The sequence below is a fragment of the Aspergillus brunneoviolaceus genome (genome assembly GCF_003184695.1).
Source record: "Aspergillus brunneoviolaceus CBS 621.78 unplaced genomic scaffold BO95scaffold_20, whole genome shotgun sequence".
NCBI lineage: Eukaryota > Fungi > Ascomycota > Eurotiomycetes > Eurotiales > Aspergillaceae > Aspergillus > Aspergillus brunneoviolaceus.
In genome coordinates this window covers 213,771-230,709 of record NW_020290750.1, presented here as the reverse complement: position 1 = coordinate 230,709, position 16,939 = coordinate 213,771, and the positions used below count along the sequence as shown (strand labels likewise).

The following is a 16,939-nucleotide window of genomic DNA, read 5'->3' as shown; positions in this document are numbered from 1 at the left end:
CGCAGTGCTGTGCGTACCACGGGAGCATTTGCTAACGGTATGAGGGCAACCAGCGAGACACCGAAGTCGCACTTCTTGGCTAGACCTCTGCAGTCGCCTGGCTGACATTTGCCATCCCAGAAAAACTTCGCAGGAGGACTATCCGAGTAGAAATCAGGCTCGATACATGAAGTGACTCATTGTCTGAACAAGGCTAGACTGCGCATGTAATGTTAGCCCTAATTCACATAGCCGCCTGCCCCTCCTCTCAAGGCTGCCTCCAAACTGACTTTCCTTCTTCCTCTACCACTGCGTTGAATATGTCTCTCCCCCAAAACGCTTTCGATGCGACGGTCCTACACGACTTTTGCCATATAGAGGAGTTACCTCACATCCCCACTTCCAACCAATGTCAAGCGACGATCGCTCTGCTCCAGCCCCTTAGAAACACCGACATCCTCGAATCATGTCGGCGAGCCCGGGCGATCTGCGGCTCCAACTCCGCACCAAATAGCTGCCGTGACGCTAAACACGAATTCCTCAATTTTGATTCCCCCAGCAAAGCATGGAGACAGGAAATGATGAAGCGTCCCACTTACACGCGGCTGGTCTTCGATCGGACGCTCCCGCCACGGGGCATCGATAAGTCGCCGGAACTTTACTGGAACCACAGAATGCCAGAGAAGGTCAGTCTTGCTATTAGGGACAGTGACGTTATTACTCTGGCCAGAACTATCGCTTTAACTACAGTGATGCGGGCCAAAGTTGAAATAGTATCATTTGATGCACTGTTCGACCCGAAGGAAGGGGTGAGTGTTCGGAGTGTGAAGGTATTGAAGAGCCAGCTTGTTGCTCTCGGTCAGGCTAGAGAGACTGCCGAGGTGAATAGGCTCAAGAATAGCAATGCAGGGGCTGCGATCGAGAGATAGGACAAAGGCCAGGGGCAAATATTCTTCGCTTATCCTGTCCAGTTCGACTATGATTATAAATACTTTGATGGGATGGGAAATGCATAAAGAAGGGCTATGGAGGTGTGAAGTGAGATGCCGGTTGGTGTTAGTCGATCTCAACCGTGCCCTAATTCACTATTTTATCCCTAACAAGACCAGATCATTTGCAAACCACAACCATTATTTGCTGTCGTAATAGCCGTTAGCCTGCGTCCAAGCTACTATTGTTATCCCCGAGCTTCATGCTCATAATACCTCAGTGTCTTGGTCGTGTATCATCAGCACCGGTAAAGCGAATTCCTCTCTTCGCCTGCTCAACTGGGCACGGGTCACATCCTAGCAAGTCTGAAAACACATCGAATCTTTAGTGGGGTGCCCAGAGCTGGAGCACCTTTCTTTAACTACAAATATCTCTCTAACAACCACAGTACCTGGACTCGCATTTCCATCATTCTGGGTATACGCCCTTTCAGCGGCCGAAAGCACGGCATGTCAAGTGATGTTCGACCGGTCAGGCCAACAGGAACCAATTACTGATTCCCCACTCCAGCATCTATTCGAGCGAAATGCAAATAAGCATGCGAGAATTGCAAGAAACCATGCAGGTAGCGTGATATAACATACCAGATCTTCGCGGGTGCGGTCGCTTGTACAGCAGATAAGCCGTGATCAGCTCCATGCCCAGACCGAGAACCTCCCCTACAAACTCCATGGACTCTGATTCGGACGACCACCCATCGCGCGAGTTCTCAAAGTAATCGGGAATCAGGGACAGCGAGAGGTGCAAAGCGACGATAGCACCTAGCTCGATTAAAATGATCGCCCGCACGCCGTAGAGATAGACTTGACTCCATATCACGAGGGATGCTCTGACTCCGTGATACAGACCCTTGAACAAGGGGTCCCAGGTTGAGGACGGGGAGAGGGAAAGGAAATATGGCTTGATGAAAGAGGTCATTGGTATTGTCAATAAAAGAAAGCTTCTGTGGCGATGGTCAGGGGAGAGAGGTCGGTTCCAGGCGCCAACTGACGAACTGCATGTATGGTAGGGTAGAGGATTTTCAATTCAGCCGATCGGACCCCTGAACAGGATTGTAGAACTTTTGATTTCTGTCGAGAGCTTAGCTCGTGTAAGTTTGATCAATTGGGCGAGGGTGGGGGGGTCTCAAAACATTCAGGGAGAAACCTAACAAATGGGCAGTTCGACTCCGAACAAAACGGGGCGACCACTCCGCCCCACTCCTTGCGGGGGTCGCTCGGCTCGGCTCAGGTGTGATCATGTATTGTTATGATCACTTTCAACCATCAGTGTCCAATTACTATAAACTGTATAGTTATACACCAAGCAGGTACACGTTCGTCTTCATGTGCCTCGCGAACGCCAAACACTCGACGTCATGGCGGGAGAGACCGAATACTCAGATGTGATATATTCCTACCTGAGATCACCTTTCAGGTCCAGTAAAGGCACCAAAAATTAGCTCTTGTCACTTCTACTAAGGATAGAGGAAGGAAGACAATGCAATTGTTTCGGGGAAGCGGGGCGGGTGAAATACAGACACAAAGGCACAATGGGTCCTAGGCAAAACTTAGAAGTATAAAGTAAACTTTATATCAGATCTGCTTTAGGCGTGGCTTTGTTGATTGAATTCGCAATAGTTCTGCAAGAGCTAGAAGCAATGTAGCGCCTGCTTCTAGCCTTATTTTGTTTGTCATTCCCGCATGCTCTTTTGATCTTTGGCATAAAATCAAAGGGGCACGTTGGCTTGTTTGTCGGGCGTTCATTTGTCCTTACTCGGTTTGTAGAGATGGTTGTGCGGCTTCAACACCAAGAATCGATCGGCGTTTCTTTGATGGCTAGCTGCCTTAGTCCTTGCGTACACTTCAAACAGTCGAGAATTTCGATAGTATCAATATCACCGTCAATCCCCAAGAGTCGGAGTATCCATCAGCTCCATCACAGGTGCAAAAACCAAGTGGAAGCAAAATCTATCTTCCAGCAACCAAGCACATCGCTCAGAACAGTCATTCTCTCACCCTTACCACCTTCAATTGTTCCGAGCCCGCACGACAGACTGTCTACGGAAGTTTGCAAAAAGGAGTGTGGAAGCCCCCTGCTCTGCGGGCTCTGCTCGCACGCCCACGACTCCCCCCTTCCAGAAGAAGGCAAAGAAACAGCTCTTGGACAAATTCGGCCACGACCACGAGGAGTTCTCAATCGGCTGGGACGGCCACCACCCGTGCCAGTTCATCCGGTACGAGGAGGACTAGAAGCCGAGCATCTCGGAGCGCGCGCACGAGCTCTACCACAAGATCCGCGGCAATTATCAGGGCATGCCCCCGCTGCAGCCGGGCCACATCCGGGTGCGCTTCCAGTGCGGCGAGCGGGTCGCCATGGTGGACTGGCCCGCCCCCCAGGCCGAGGCCTACTACGCGCGCTTCGGCCAGTTGCCAGCTTACCGGTGGGCTTCCTCGTTGCCCTGCGAGCAGTTGGTCGTCAAGAAGTCGGACCGGAACAAGGACACCATGGAACTCCGCCCGCGCGAGGGCATAGTGCGTGAGACGGCCAAGAAGTTCTGACGGGAGGCGCCCTGTACCCACCCGGCTGGGTACTGTGATCGCAAGCGCCTCTGACAGATCTAACTAGACTGAAGCTCTCCCACAAGGTTTCTGAGGGGAGCCAAGGCAATCTACGGCTTGGTTCCTCAGTTCCTCGTGCTTTCCTCTAGGTGGCCTACTACACAGGCCGAGAATGGTTGAAAATGAAGATCAAGTATATCTAAAACTTTTTTTTGACTAGAAAGTAGACGTAAATCAAAGAATATACCAAGAAGAATCAACATTTAAGGGAGCAGGCTAAATAAATCATGTCGGGTCTTTCTTCGCGCGAAGAAAACAGTAGCAGTTGTTGAGTGGCAAGTAGAAGACTCGGTTGCTTTTCTGTAATAGAGCTGAGGGAAAATGGAAATCCCGATTATATAGGCCGACAAAAAACAACAAAACTAGCGAAAAGTGGAAACAGATTTCACATACAAAAAGCACGACCATGACAGGGAGGAACATGACTAATCAATCACAGATCGTACCCAGGTACAGCCGGCCAAGTAACATCATACAAAGCGTCTATTATGGAAGATTCTAGTACTGGGATTGAGACGTTATACTGCGAACAACATCAACCCACCACGCTGCATGTTGAATGCCAACGTCTATTCCCTCGCGGCCGCGAGACATAAGTATCTCTTCAAGATGCAGCCATCGTAGCGATGTCAGACTGCCCATGTACTTCCAAAAGCTCCTTCGCATGCTGCGTAAAGGACAGCAGCCGCTGGCGGCGGTGATACAGGTCGTCTAGGTCTCCATGGACGCTGGCTTCGGCATCATTCTGACCATTGATGAGGATCAACATGAAGAAGGTCTCGATGATGCTGGGCGGTACGTTCGAGATCAACTGTCCGGTTAGACTCCATTTCATCGCGCTAGACGTGACCACACAGCCAATGGTGAGGAGAAAGCCTGCCATAACCATGAGAACATGGGAGGTAACCGCATCCATCCGGCGGGATACTCTCTGGCTCAGGGACGGGCGCTGGGCGCTGCTGCCTGCGCGGTTATCGGTAGCAAGGGAGAGTTCCGTAAGCAGAGCGGCATCTGCACTCAAAACCATCGTCATCTGGCGCTTGATGTATCGATTCGCTTTGCTTTGGACGTTGCGAAGAACGAGGCTGTCAAAGAGACCCACTAGTCCGGCGTACGTCCCAATCAGGAGCCACCAGTTACTGTCATAGTGGAGGACAGGGCCGACCGCAGCCCAGGCGATGACCACCAGCACGAGAAAGACGAGGCCGACCAAGGTTCCAACGATGTCCGCGTAGTAGAAGATCACCACCTGCAAGATATTCTCCTTGGGTGGGGGGTCAGCCACCATAGGGTTTGGTAGATCATCCTTGGTCAAGCAGCGAAGCTTCATCTCGAGGGTCGAGTCGAGTCGGAAGATGGCATCCAGAGAGGTGCTGCTATAATCCGCGTAGCGTTCTCGGAGGCAGGCGAGGAACGCAAATACCAGGATCATCAGCGCGGATGTCGCGTCGTTGATGTAGAGTTGCCACCGGTCGGACCAGCTGCAATGCGGACCGAAGCCCAGCCAAATCACGACACAGACCCAAAAGAGAAGAGAGCTGAGTACGTGCCCAAAGGCCCGGGCGGAGTGCATGATACCCCGAGCCAAAGGCCCCTGAGAGTGCAAGCTGTAATCCTTTGGCTCGAAAGTCTCCACGTTGCACTTCTCGGCGACTTGATGGATCCCGTCCTGTCCTAGCTTCCTCTTGATGTTGGCGAGCATGCGTTGATGACTGTGACTGCGGGACCGGAGCTCGACAATGGCGTCGCGCTGCTCGGAATACTGGCGCAGGAGCTGACGCATAATGAAAGAGTCAAAGACATAACAGAGAATAGCCTGAACATCAGAGATGGAAGCAATCCAGATGCTCAGGTTTCCAAATCGAATGCCCAACAGAGCCCACGTCAACAGACCGGCTAGAATCACGAAGAAGACCGGTACAGATCCGGAAATCCGGACCATGACATTGAGGCAGCGATCAACAAGCCTTGGGCTCCGTCTGACCCGGAATCCAGTGACCTCGTTGGACGGATTGTCGCTCATGTCCATCTTTGCGTCCATACCACTTCCCAGCCACTGAGTCTCAGCGTTCCCCTCCACCTCGCATCGAAGGACCGGTGTAAAGTAGTTCATTCTGTCTTCGTTGGGTAATTACGGCGGGTAACTGAGGTTTGCCGATTCGCAGAAGAGTTGCAGTAGAGCCAGCACGCATGGGATAGCGGAGACGATAGACACGAGCGAGTTCATAGAGCGAGGATCAGCCATTCGGAGTTGATAGAAGAAATAGCGGGTATTATGATTGCAGGATTGCAGCGAGTAGGTGTTTGAAAGCATGAGAGAAAATTATAGACCAGGTATGGAAGAGATGATAGCAGGACAGGAAAGAAGTATATAGATCATTGGGAGAGAGAAAGAAGGGGAAGAGGAAAAGAGGAAAACTTGAGGGTCGGAAGAGATACCGCTTTGGGTCGGCCTCAAGTACACTTCCGTCCCGGTCGGAGGGTTTATTTTCCCTCCGCAGCTGAAATCAAGCTTCCTTGGCAGGGCTGGAAGTGATCCGAGTCCGAATCCCTGGGTCGGGTCCGAGTCTTTGGCTGCGCCAATTTCTTGATTGGATGGAATCAATGTAGTTGCCTGGACAAGTCCCACAAAGAATCTTTCCCATAAGAACACTTATAAGATCAGTGCTGTTCATCCAAGCACCCCTTCTGACCTAGATAAAATGTTTGGAACAAGTCAGGCATTCTTTGCTCCGTCTTGTAATCCATATTGAGAGCCAAACTACTCCCAGAGAGCCTTAGCGCATGCTGAAGAGCTCGTCGCGTCCACTGGGCAGACTCGACGCCCACCTGCGCCAGGACCCTCGGGTTGCCCTGGAGGGCGGAGGCAGCAACATTTAGCGGCCACACTATCGCCCGCCCGCGCATCGAGAGTCCTTCTTCCACGGCTTTGCTGCCATCACCGCTACCACTGATTACTGCGTGAGTGCTGCGGCAGATGTGTCGAATCATATCCACAATGGTCTGCTCCGCATCTTCCGCGTAGCCGTTGCACAGTAGGATATTTTGGCAGAGCATGATGCGCGTGGCAAAACAGAAAGTGCGGGGCACGGCATTCCAGCTGTTCTCATAGACGTAGACCCGGAATGGGGCGCCGGGCCATTGCAGGATTGCGGGATCATCGGCCCTGACCTCCCGCTCGGAGAAGTGAGAGCTCGGGGGTAGTTGGGCTTCCCATGCATCCAATGCATCATCGGCCGCGAGTAAAGTGTCGACCATGTTAGACATGGCGTGGTGGTCAAAGGTAACAATGTACGAGTCGATCTCGGCTTGCCACTGGGCGAGCCGATACATGGTACAGAACAGATGGGCAGCCGTGAATCCCGGGTCCATCACCGCGGTCCACCATTTTAATGGGAGCTGCGGCCGTGATCGTTGGTTTAAGCAATTGATTACCATTAGCAGGTACTGATATTTGAGGAGATAGGGATCAATGCTGGCTGCCGAGGTGGGCGAAGTGATTTGCTGCCGCACCATGGAGATAGCTCCGTGCTGGTGGGCCGCATGCCAGGATTGCGCCGGTTCAGGGCTCGGAAGGATTGAGTCAAAGAGCCCCATCAGCGCAACCGAGACGACGGTCTCGGTGCTCGAAACCCCGTGACTTCGCTGCAGCTGGAGCCGAATCTGGGTAATAGCCTGCAGGTACTCGGTCCGCGCCATGATCTCCAGCTGTGGGACAGGCTGCTGCTGTTGACGCGAATGGTGGGCCAGAGCCAGGGCACGGATCGCCTGGCGGGTGGGGGAGGAGGGAACTCTGACTGATTGGCGGTAGAGTGTGGGTAGCATCTGGAAGAATTCGATCCAGGGGTTGGAGACCTTGGCGCTGCAGTCAAAATCCCGATAGAATGCCGCGATAACCCGGTCGTGAAGATCCACCAGTGTGCGGCTGGGGGCGCTGGGTTCACGCAGCAGCCTTGCCGCCTGGGTACGCGTTCGCCAGAGAGCAGCAGTGCGGGCTGCTGCTTTACTGTTCTCATCGCGAAAATCGAGCTCCAGGGCATCAGGATAGCTACACTCAGTGCCCCGACGGACGCAGCGACTACACTGCGGCTGCCCTTCATTGCACTTGATTATTCTCATCAGTGTCTCCATTCCCGAAAATCACGAAGCGGGAACCATAGAGAAGGCAATGATCCTACCTTCACTTTCGAGCGACGGCACATGAGACAGCCTTTGCTCCGAGGGCTGCGCGTTGTGACACCTGTCTTCGTCTTGTTCTGCATTTTGGCCTGGTGAAAACCTTCTCATACAATTTGTGGTAACGACCGCCAACAGACTTGACCCTGAAACCCTGTCACCTAACCAGACTAACCTGGGCACATGGCCAAGGCAGGGGCAGGGTTTTATGGTTCATAATCTGCACGTCCGCCCCGCCCCGCTGTGGAGAACAGAACGTGGTCCGGCGAGTTTTATGGCCTCAACGTTCTTCAGGAAAGGCTGTCGGCCGAATTTCAGGCCAATAGCAAGGCTTGCGGATATTGCCGTCGCGTCCCCTTCCGCAAATTGTCTAGTGGCGGGTCACTCAAGCCACAGACTGTGGGTAGGTAGACTGTGGGTCGGAATGAATAGGGGAGGCCTTGGCCATGCTTAAGTTCTGGTGTGCGTTGAGCCGCTATCGGCGATAAGCCAGTACATCCGGACCCTCCCTCCGCGCACTGTGACTCAATTCATAATTTAATTGCTGCTCTGGTATGAGTCAAGACCGAAATGGCGTGTACGGCGCACGGAATTTGACCGCACTCTCTTATGAAACATCAAGGATCAATCAATCAATCACCACCTTGGGCCATCTTCCGGCTCCTTCTCCCATCTTAGAAGGAAGGCATGCTAACCCCGAGGGCAAAGACGAGAAGTCCGCCACAACAAAAACACGACATGCCCACCCGCCTGTCAACTCATCTATACGTTAAACTACTATACATTTCTGCAGAGGACCGGTTCATGTACATGGATAATAAGATGAAGAAATCAGGTACAACGAGCTTGGCCACGATGGCATGGAATGCGATTAAAGTCGGCCTAATATTCTCACTATTAATATGTAGGAGGTAATTACATGTAATTTACTGTACTCCGCATACTCCGCAGCGTATTGTAGATCACGGATAAACAGCCGGGCCGGTATTTTGTCGAACGAAGGGCCGGGGTCTTTTCCGACTGGCTTCCAGAGTTCCAACATGACTTTAAGTAGGTATTCATTACTTCCTGGTCGCTCTTAGAAGCCGCGATCCAAGGCCTGATAGACAAAGTTCCACCACTGGGCACATTCCGCGGAAAGCCCACCTTGCACAGTACATACCTACATACCTAGTTGGTACTGGCCCAGAGCTCCAGGCTGCCCGCCTTCACAGCTCACCACCCCACCATGTCGGCCACTATCAACTCCATAGTCATCGACACCGATCAATTCTTTCCCAGCATCTTACAATCCTATGAAAAGGGTCCAGATCACTATGCCATCTTAGGTGCCCACTACTGACGACAACACAGAAGAACTCACCCCTTGGGTTTTCAAACATGCTGACTCTGCCGATCTCTTCTGTGTTGATCGCTGGCCCGAAGAAGAGTCAAAGGAGTTCCAAGAAGCCTTCCACCTCTTCAACTCGTATGTCTCCGAGGCTAACCTCTTCGACGCCTCCCTCGCCGAGCCCGACCCCCTTCAAGCCTACTATCCCGAAAGCCAACCCTATGTATCCTGATCGCATCGAGCCGGGCTTGCTGGAAGATGTGGTGGGGAGAGAGGAGACTGTAACTCTTCCGCGAAAGAGCTGGAAGTATTCTACGCGGGCAGACTTTGCCCATCTGATGACCCTACAGGTCCTCGTGTTGAGAGAGCTGATGGAGAGTCTTTATCGGAAAATAGGTATGAGAGGTTCTGGACCTCGACTCTAGTAAGTTTCGAACTGCCGCGGGGAAAGCGCGTTAGACTAAAGCACAGAAGCTTTCCTGTGGCCACGCACAGGCAGTCATATCATATCGGCGGTCAGAAGTATGCAGCCAGGCCTGATGGCGCTGTCATGATTCGTACTCAGGACCGAAACCTTCCTATTTTATCTTTCACGAGCGTAGATCGACTCACTTTCAAGCAGAGCCTTCACTACGCTTTCTAAACTATCGCTCCAGTGGTTTCATGATCAGACGTGGGGAGAGTTTCTGGGACAGACTCTGAGTATCATGCTAGGCCAGCTTGCATGCAATGTTAAACTAGGCCTACGCGATCAAGAGATGTTTGTTCTTGGTTTCTACAAACGGCCAATCTTTTTTGCTCGCGGGTTCTTTACAAAAGATCAGATATTGCGCGTCCATTCAAAGGGGTGCTCGGCTGATGAAACCTTCACTATAGCCTTTACACGAGGATATGACCTGTCCTCCAAGAAGGACTGGGATGAGGCTGTAGGGAAACTGGTTGGGTTGCTCAGATATTTTCTCAGTGGGAATGCACAAATAGGTGGAATGCAGGCTTTCTTGGACAAATAATGACGATCCAATCAAGTTCTGTATGATTCATCAGTCCGATCAACCCTGCTCCCTCGGTCAGCTCTTAACCTAGTCAGGTAGTTCATTTATGTTGGAAAAGGCGCCTTCAGCATGATCTGGAGGGGATGCGGTCACGGGTTGCTGGGTCGGCGCGGATTCAAGCTCGAAAGTGCCATCGCCATACGACAAAATACGCTCGTTGAATTTCTCATGTCTCTACTTTTCATGTGATTCATCTTAGCTATAGAGAATAATCGTGTAGTCGGACATCTCATCAAAAAGCTTTCGCCATACTGTTGAGATGTAAAACGGATGTGTAGTCTAACTCATAGCGCGAGGTGGCCGCAAAAGGGGATAGGAAGAGAAGATTTGTGGGATCGATGTGCTAAGTAGGCCGGCAATCATCACTTTGTAGTGCCATATAGAACAAAGAAATACTTAAGAAAGACTTTTGTGGCACACATCATCACTAGCAGGGTTGAAGTGGTTGTCCCACTTCAAGCTAACCTCACATGTATGAATTTGATATCTTAGTACTTCGACTATAGATATTGTACTGAAAGTGATTCAGAAGTGCTTGATAGTAGGCTTAAGCAATAGAAGCCTTTATGATAAGGACAAATTTCCTTATAGTGAGGATTATCTTTTTGTGATCTAACACGAATCTTCTGATAGACTTGCCAATTCACTGCAGTAGCAAAATACATGTATATTTTACACATTTCTGTGCATCAACAGCAGCAGTTTGAATCCAAACCAAGTACAGAGGATCAAGCCGAAAACTAACGTTAGGTGATTGATAATTGAAAAATAGATTTCTTCTGCACATCCTGGCCACTCGAGGATATTACATTTCTTATCCCAGAAGACGTGGGCTACGCGACGTGGATTACACTATAAACAACCACAAAAAAACCCCAGAACAGATTGTCTAAGGTTGAAACCCGCGGACAAAGGCTGTTGGTTTGTTGGGAGCAAGATTGGTTTTGCGATTAGCGTAGATATTAGCGTAGATATTAGCGTAGATATTAGCGTAGATATTAGCGTACTCGCGATCGCGGTCGAGAAGCAGGCATCCTTCATGCTGACATGAAGTGGACTTCCTGGAATATGGTCTTGAATCTAGTTCAACAACCGATTGCTGCGATGGCAGCTCCATTTCTAGTTACTGCTTTTACCCGGAACGGATTTTCCAACCACTTTTCAGGGGTCATGTAACTTAGGAGCTGGAATTGGAGTCGGGGCTGTGATCTTGCGCTAGTGCTGAAAGGTGATTCGGATTGGTAGATCACCGACGCCTCTCATGTCTCCACTGCCACATCACTGCAGTAGCGCTGTATGATGGGTTCAATGAGATCTCCAATTTGCTTGAAGACAGCAGTCCAATCATCGTGATCCACAACGACAGCTGCATGCCCCTCAGATTGAGCTCCGCACTCGCTACTTCCGACATGGGAGGCCTGGAAATTCATGCGCGTCAACTCAATACCTCAACTCTAAGTGTCCCCGTCGTCAGTCATGCGGAACCCAACATCCCACGATGCCAGGCTCTCGTCTGGGAGCTGTCGGAAATTATTCTTGGGGCTTTTTTCCAGCAAGGATAAGGAAGATCGGACCACGGACCAGCCACAAACAGCTGCGCAGTTTGTCAACCATGCCCAGGGTGACTCTCCGAGCCCCCCAGCTGCAAATGATAACTTTACGACACTGGTTCCATCGATTTCAGATCAACCAGTCGACATTTCCGGGGATGAGGCCCCCAGTAAAAAGCCTACAGACCTGAGAGGCCTTTGGCGAGAGGCATATGAGCAACTCACGTGCGACCCAAGTACCGCCAAGCTCATTAAAGCTTATCAGCTCGCACTATTAGAAGGCAAGAGAGAGGACGAGGATGCTGGGGAAGAGGATTTCGACATCAGTCCACGTCTTTGCTCGGTGGTTGAGCGAAGATTCGAGGACATCCAGAATTCTCGAACCAGATTCCATCTCGGAGGAAAAGAAATCGTTGTCAAAGCTCAGGTCGACCGCGCCGTGAAGTTACTCATCTCGGTGCAAGGCCTCGTCACTACGGCAGTGGGCTCAGAGCCCTTGCGTGGGCAGGAGCATTGGTCCTCCTAGTCGGACCCATCACCCGATCCCTCACGCAGGATGCAGAAGCTTCGAATGGATTTGAATCCGTTACAAAGCTTCTAACCCTTTACGCGGTCGTGGAACAGAATTGGGCTCGGAGATATTCTACGGCAGAAACGACCTTTCGGTCGAAACAACAGGAGGCCCTGGCCCAATCCATCAGAGTCCAGATCATCAAAGTATACGCCAATATCCTTCTCTTTCAAATTCGCCTCGCGCGGCACTATTCTCGTTCCAGTATCTTTAGAGTTTTGGAAGATCTGGGGGCCCCGGAAGACTGGAAGGGGATGCTCCAGATGATCGTGGGCCTCGACGCAGGAATCCGACGCGACATCGGAGCAATGGATAGCGCTACGTTACTGGACTTGGACCAGCGGTTCGAGGCGACCTCACGCGAGTTGAAGAAAGAACTTGAGGTATTGAGATATCTTGATCCAGCTCCCAACCTTTCACTGACCGAATCATCCAGACCATTGTGGATAACCAGATCTTCGACAGGCTGAAGATTGCACCAGAAGCAGGAATTGGGGCCGAGAAAAATGACACCAAGGATAAATGCTTTGCAGGGACTCAGATTGGCATCCTGAAGAAGATTCATGGCTGGATTCAGTCCCCTGGGCCAGAACACATCTTCTGGCTCTATGGGGTAGCCGGTGGGGGCAAGTCTACCATCTCACGAACCATTGCGGAGCGATGTCGTGACCGAATATTCCTCCCGGAAACCATTTGCCTTGGTGCCAGCTTTTTCTTCGACAAAAATGAGAGCCAGCAGAGCAATGCCACCTATCTCTTTCCCACTCTTTGCCAATCGCTTGCGAATTGTCTACCCGAGCTCAAGTCCGAGATTCGTAAGTCGCTTGAAGAGCATCCGGAGTCGAGCAATGAACATGCCTCAGTCCGGATGCAGTGGAAGAATTTGATTCTTAAGCCCTTGTTGAGCTTGGAAAAGAACAATCACCTCTTGCCTCTCACGTTGATTGTGGTCATAGATGCACTTGATGAGTGTCAATCTACGCACAACGAAGATCCTGTCTACGCCATATTAGAACTGATCAACGAAGCGCATCAACTGCGCTCGATTCGTTTGAAGTTTCTCCTCACCAGCCGCCCACAAAGCCACATATTCTCAAGCTTTGACCACGTGATGACTGGATCTCATGGTTGCAAACAGGCTCTTCAAGGGGCAGAAACGCCTATTGACCAGGAAATGTCTCATCGTGATATCAAGATGGTCCTCAAACACAAACTTGGCGAAATATCCCAGCGGCACCACTTTGGCTCAGAATGGCCGGAGGAAGAGAAATTGGATGCGCTTTTCAAGAAAGCTGACGGGCTGTGGATATATGCATCTACAGCGTGGGGTTTTATATGTGACAAGAAAGCTAAAAAGGAGTGGATCAAACCACGGTTGGATCTGCTTCTGACGAACGACCGCCACCCTCGTGAAAGACTGGATGGGATGTATACGGAGGTCCTACGGGATGTCCTTAGTTTTGCAACGCCTGAGGAACGAATAGGTACCCGCCGGACTTTTCAGGCAATCTCTGGGGCCATTGTCGTGCTTCACCGGCCTCTGTCTGTCACTACGCTGAGCAATCTTCTCTCCAAGAATACGGCCGAGGTTAGGGGGATGTTGGAAAGCCTAAGCTCAGTCATCCACGTAGCCGCCAGCAATGATTCTCCCATCCGTCTCGCACACCTGTCGTTCCCTGAATTTCTCACAAGCAAGGAGAGGTGTCTAGAACCAACTTTTCAGATCTCGAGGAAGGAAAAGCATAGCCACCTCCTCCGCCACTGCCTCGAGGCTCTAACCAAGACCCTCCGACAAGATATTTGTCATCTCGGAGACTCTTCTACTCTGCAGGATAGCATTGACCCTGGGATCGTGAAGCAGGAGATTCCTTCGCACGTTGAGTATGCTTGCGTCTACTGGGTGGAGCATCTACGGTTAAGCAAGAGCTCCGACCTTGTGAGCGACAATGGACCAGTCCACGAATTCTTGAAAACGTATCTTCTGCATTGGCTTGAGGCATTAGGTGTTATGGGCAAAGTATCCGAGGGCACCGGCGCTGTCCTCAAGCTTCTGGAATATCTGAAGACTCTGCCTGTAAGTGGTAAAGACACGTTCATTCTACCCTCAGTACTGTCTAGACCCTACATGGGATACCCAGGAAGAAGTATCTTAACTTGGTATATAGCCTGACGGAAGCTCCGAGCTTCGTGCTTTTGTCTACGATATTACACGTTTTGTGCGCCACACGCGGTCAATTATTGAGAAGGCGCCATTGCAGGTCTATCGATCTGCTCTCATTTACAGCCCCGAAGACAGCCTTGTTCGGAAGCAGTAATCGCATGTGACCCCCAAATGGATCATTGAGCCACCCACTATGAGGAAAGTCTGGAGTCCTCTACTACAGACTCTGAAAGGTTATGGAGGACGTGGAATAGATTTTTCACCCGACGGTAAGCTGGTCGCGTCTTCGGAAGTGGCCATTTGAAATGCATCCACAGGAACACTTCTTCATACTTTAGAGCCAATGGGGACCGGCGGCGCGGTCAGCTTTTCTTCGGGAGAGGGAAAAGATATCATCTCCTTATCCAAGGCAGGACACGTGAGAGTATGGGATGTGGCCTCGGGACGCTTGATCAGAGAAATCCGAAATCCCGTGGAAAGCATTTCCTCTTGTCTTCCACAGTTTTCCCCTGACCGCACTCGTTGCGCCGGTTATCTTATGTTCGAAATGGTTCTATACTTTCTAGACATCGAAAGAGGAACCGTGATCAAGTGGGTGGAAGTCGACTCTGGACTTTCAACGATGGCCTTTTTCAGCACGCGGTGAGTTTTTAGCAACTCTGAGTGAATCCGGAAAGGTGCAACTCTGGAGCACCGCCACTGGCACATTGATCCATTCTTTTGATTGTTGCATTGAAGACCCCCGTAACCTCTGTTATGACGGATCCGTGGCCTTCTCCCATAACGATGAGGTGATAGCCGCTGCACGGGACCACAAAATTCTCATATGGTGTCTCAAAACACATCGAATGCTCCAGCGCATTCCTACCTGCTTGATCCAGGATATCGCCTTTTCGTCAGAAAGCAGGTGGATGATCACTTCGGGGGAGGGGGGTGGAGAGGGTGGCAAAGGAGAAGTCACCTGGTGGAATTGGTCTTCTGGCCAGCCTGTCAGGACAGTAAGTTCTGGCGGTCTACTGCTTCGACTGTCCAACAACCGCAAGCTGTTGGCATCGGTGAGCGACACACTCGCCACCACAGACCTCCTAAGCCATGTGATTGATGTCTGGGATGTCACAAGTGGAGCTTTGGTACAGAGACATCTAAGGTGCGTCGATGGTGTCTCTGACCTGGCCTTCTCAAATGATGGGACTCTCCTGGCATCCATGACCCCACCTGACACGGTTCGCTTGTGGGATCTCACTGGGCCCTCAGCGAGCGAGCAGATGGAACATTTTCCTGGAAACTCCGTCCGCCGACTAAATCTACTTCCTGGCCACAAGACTCTCGTCGTCAGTGGGACAATTACGATGTGGCTCTGGGACTTCAGGACGAAAACGCCAACGAAGAGGATTGGAAAGAACATTGACAGCTCCGAAGTTTTAGATATCTGGTTTTCTCCGGGTGGGCAATCATTCGCAGCAAATTGTGTGGATGGGGCAGTTCATATACACAACACGCAGACCGGAGCCCGGGTACACAGCCTGACGAGGGAAAATTATCGCAACTGGCCGGTTACCTTCAGCCCAGACAGCAATCTTTGCGCCTGCGCAGTCTACGGCACAGAGTCTCCGGGCGAAAGTGATGTTCACCTTATCAAAGTCTGGGGGAGCAATACTGGCGAGCTGCGGCCACCGTTAAAGGGGCATGGTAAGGTGGTCTGTTGTCTATCATTCTCGCCAAATGGTGAATTCTTGGCCGGAGCGACACTTTTCGAGGGGTGCGTTTTAATCTGGAACTTAGCATCGAAAGGTCTCGAAACCAAGCTTGCAGTACCCTTTACGCCCGCTACCCCTAATGACAGTGTTTTTCTTGCTCAAGACGAACGCCTTGTGGGACCTCTTCCTGACGACCACAGCGACTCGTCATGGTCTATAATTTCCCAATTAATCTCCTCTGAAGACCGCAATGAGGATATTACTCACATCGTTTGGTCATTAGATGGGGCATATCTAGCATGCATATGTCGGTCTGGCAGAATTTGGATGTGGAAAACGGATACTTGGACCTTGATCTGGAGCACCAAAACAGGAGTTGGACGACAGGCGGATCGCGCTCTTGCCTTCTCCCCGGATGCCCGCTTGCTGGCTTCCACCTACAGCAATGAATACAAGTCATCCAAGGGCAGAACAGACCTCTGGGAAGTGCAGACGGGTAAGCTGATTGGCACCCGGACGGTGGCAGCCTGCCCACAAACCCTGCGTTTCTCGGCCGACGGCGCAACCCTGGACACGAACTTCGGTCGGGTGGATGTTCGAGCCTTCTATTCCGGATCGAGATATGCCTCTTCTCGCGATCTATTTCTGGATGATGCATGGGTGGTGGCTGGCAATGAAAGGATTCTTTTGCCCTTTGAGTACCGGGCTACGTGTGCCCTAGCCAGCGACGATCTTCTGATCACGGGCCATGCCTCGGGTCAAGTGACCTTCCTTCGAGTCAAGGCGCCTGAGGACTAAAGCTAGTTACTATGGACTTAGACGGCTGGGCTTTA

The 16,939-nt window shown here is 51.3% G+C and overlaps 6 protein-coding genes across 6 annotated transcripts; 3 read left to right on the top strand and 3 right to left on the bottom strand.

Annotated features, from left to right (window-relative positions):
* Positions 1-392: 392 nt before the first annotated feature.
* Positions 393-836, top strand: BO95DRAFT_326329 (uncharacterized protein; the record flags this gene model as incomplete). Its single annotated transcript, XM_025581854.1, has 1 exon — positions 393-836. A coding segment is annotated over one exon (444 nt), but the record flags the coding sequence as incomplete, so codon positions are not given.
* A 623-nt stretch (positions 837-1,459) lies between these two features.
* BO95DRAFT_461956 (uncharacterized protein) lies at positions 1,460-1,887 on the bottom strand (the record flags this gene model as incomplete). Its single annotated transcript, XM_025588871.1, has 2 exons — positions 1,460-1,482; positions 1,554-1,887. The coding sequence occupies 2 exons, from the start codon at positions 1,885-1,887 to the stop codon at positions 1,460-1,462; spliced, it is 357 nt and encodes a 118-aa protein (XP_025444097.1).
* A 2,286-nt stretch (positions 1,888-4,173) lies between these two features.
* On the bottom strand, positions 4,174-5,682 carry BO95DRAFT_480776 (Low affinity iron permease; the record flags this gene model as incomplete). The annotated part of the gene is made up of 1 exon (XM_025590163.1): positions 4,174-5,682. One exon carries the CDS (start codon positions 5,680-5,682, stop codon positions 4,174-4,176), a length of 1,509 nt encoding a protein of 502 aa, XP_025444096.1.
* Positions 5,683-6,230: 548 nt separating this feature from the next.
* Positions 6,231-7,999, bottom strand: BO95DRAFT_492899 (Zn(II)2Cys6 transcription factor domain-containing protein; the record flags this gene model as incomplete). The annotated part of the gene is made up of 1 exon (XM_025590739.1): positions 6,231-7,999. Exon 1 carries the CDS (start codon positions 7,698-7,700, stop codon positions 6,231-6,233), a length of 1,470 nt encoding a protein of 489 aa, XP_025444095.1. The 5' UTR covers positions 7,701-7,999.
* A 974-nt stretch (positions 8,000-8,973) lies between these two features.
* BO95DRAFT_512984 (uncharacterized protein) lies at positions 8,974-9,351 on the top strand (the record flags this gene model as incomplete). The annotated part of the gene is made up of 2 exons (XM_025591573.1): positions 8,974-9,049; positions 9,099-9,351. 2 exons carry the CDS (start codon positions 8,974-8,976, stop codon positions 9,305-9,307), a joined length of 285 nt encoding a protein of 94 aa, XP_025444094.1. The 3' UTR covers positions 9,308-9,351.
* A 2,252-nt stretch (positions 9,352-11,603) lies between these two features.
* BO95DRAFT_492889 (uncharacterized protein) lies at positions 11,604-16,932 on the top strand (the record flags this gene model as incomplete). The annotated part of the gene is made up of 7 exons (XM_025590738.1): positions 11,604-12,121; positions 12,142-12,631; positions 12,685-14,322; positions 14,414-14,506; positions 14,633-14,678; positions 14,748-15,051; positions 15,074-16,932. The coding sequence occupies 7 exons, from the start codon at positions 11,604-11,606 to the stop codon at positions 16,902-16,904; spliced, it is 4,920 nt and encodes a 1,639-aa protein (XP_025444093.1). The 3' UTR covers positions 16,905-16,932.
* Positions 16,933-16,939: the final 7 nt, after the last annotated feature.